The 1,693-nt window shown below is 44.8% G+C and overlaps 1 protein-coding gene across 1 annotated transcript in view; it reads right to left on the bottom strand.

The window, feature by feature from the left end:
• The window catches only part of LOC116381070 (serine-rich coiled-coil domain-containing protein 2-like), a 28,039-nt gene that overhangs the window by 5,953 nt on the left and 20,393 nt on the right, over positions 1-1,693 (bottom strand). The window contains exons 10-12 of the mRNA XM_031842897.1: positions 1,564-1,644; positions 1,381-1,482; positions 704-809 (exon numbers count right to left, since the gene is read on the bottom strand). Of these exons, the coding sequence (XP_031698757.1) occupies positions 704-809; positions 1,381-1,482; positions 1,564-1,644 (289 nt within the window). The remainder of the gene's footprint in view (positions 1-703; positions 810-1,380; positions 1,483-1,563; positions 1,645-1,693) is intronic.

The following is a 1,693-nucleotide window of genomic DNA, read 5'->3' as shown; positions in this document are numbered from 1 at the left end:
CCCCCCCCCCCCACCTTCTCCCATTTCAAAATAAAAGCCCCAGAGAGTGAATTCTAACTGGAATGCTTGTGCTGAAGCCTGTCATTTAATAACCTCTGTGTTTGTGTGTCAAACATTATGAATATGTCTCCTCTCCCCCTCTCTCACCCACCCAGCCCCACCCTTTCAAAATAAAAGCCCCATAGAGTAAATGTATCTTAACATGAAGCTCAGAATGAGCGTCAGCTCCCATAATTTCCAAAGGCTTCTCAAACAAATATGTATATGTCCAGTACAGAAATGACGGGAGCCATTTGTGGACTGTCCATCACGAATACAAGATTCAATCCAAGAGTATGAATCTAAAATGCAGAAAATAGAGTGGCGATATCTCAATTGAACCTGAACGACACTACCGGTAAAATTGCCGTGTATATATATTGCGACGTCTTCGGGCAGTAGAAGCCACACTGTCAAAATTTTTGCGAAATTTTCTAGTTAAATTAATGTTATTCGTGTAATCTTCAGAGCATGAATAGTTCTGATTGATCCGGATTAAACACGTTTAACTCAAATACATGTTTTTATATTCGTGCTTTGTTTTTCACTCCGTCTTCCTCTGGAACTTCATTCATACTTCAAACAACTAAAGATACATTATTGTTATTATAAACGATGACGATGAGGATGATGAAGAACGGGGGGGGGGGGGGGTATGACTCCCTCTTTCTAGCGAGGTGGGGGGGGATGCTGGGCTTCGGCCTCAACCTGTAAGGACTGGAGCGCTGATACTGCCAGGGAGGAGAGAGGAAAGGAAGAGGAGGGAGGGTCTGAGGAGAGGAGATAAGGAGATAGAGAGGAGGAGACAGGGAGGAGGAGACAATGAGACAGAGAGGAGGAGACAAGGAGACAGAGAGAGACAGCGAGGAGGAGACAGAGAAGAGGAGACAGAGATGAGGAGACACTGACTCATAACGTCAATAGAAATCTACAGGAGGACAGACGACAGGAGACTCTGGATTCTGACTTTTGTCTTCTTTAAGGGAATAAAAACACTCAATAGTTCACAGTAACTCTACACAACTACATTACCCAGAAACCCTTTCAGGTGACAGGAGTAAACCGGACACTCTGAGACGTCTCACAATAACTTTATCTATACATCGATATAGAGGAAGAGACAGAAGATAAATATTTAAAATATAGAACAAGGAGGTTGAATAAAAAAGTAAAAATCTACTTCTAGTGATCATGTTTGATGATAAAGATGAAATAATAATCAATATCATCTGTGTGTGTGTGTGTGTCTGTGTGTGTAGATGTGTGTGTGAGTGTGTGTACGTGTCTGTGTGTGTGTGTAGATGTGTCTCTGTGTGTGTGTGTGAGTGTGTATGTTCTCACAGCGCTCTCTCTCTCCGTCTCACTCGTCTGCGTCTGTCCGTCCGTCCTGTCCCCCGTCATCGTCTCCTGGCAATGACACCTGGTGGTTGCCGTGGGAACAGTCTGCTCACAAGGAGACACAGACGTTTGTAAACAACAACAGCTGGACGATGATGATGAAGACGATGAAGATGAGACACACACCAGCTGCAGGGTGAGGTGTGCGATGGTTCGGTCTCGGCTTCTCAGCTCCTCTCTGAGGTGCTGCACCTCCTGCAGGAGATCCTACACACACACACACACACACACACACACACACACACACACACACACA

Source organism: Anarrhichthys ocellatus, unplaced genomic scaffold (genome assembly GCF_004355925.1).
Source record: "Anarrhichthys ocellatus isolate YVR2014 unplaced genomic scaffold, GSC_Weel_1.0 scaffold4, whole genome shotgun sequence".
In the NCBI taxonomy this organism is placed as follows: Eukaryota; Metazoa; Chordata; class Actinopteri; order Perciformes; family Anarhichadidae; genus Anarrhichthys; species Anarrhichthys ocellatus.
Note: the sequence above shows the minus strand (reverse complement) of the source record. Positions and strands in the feature narration are given on the sequence as shown.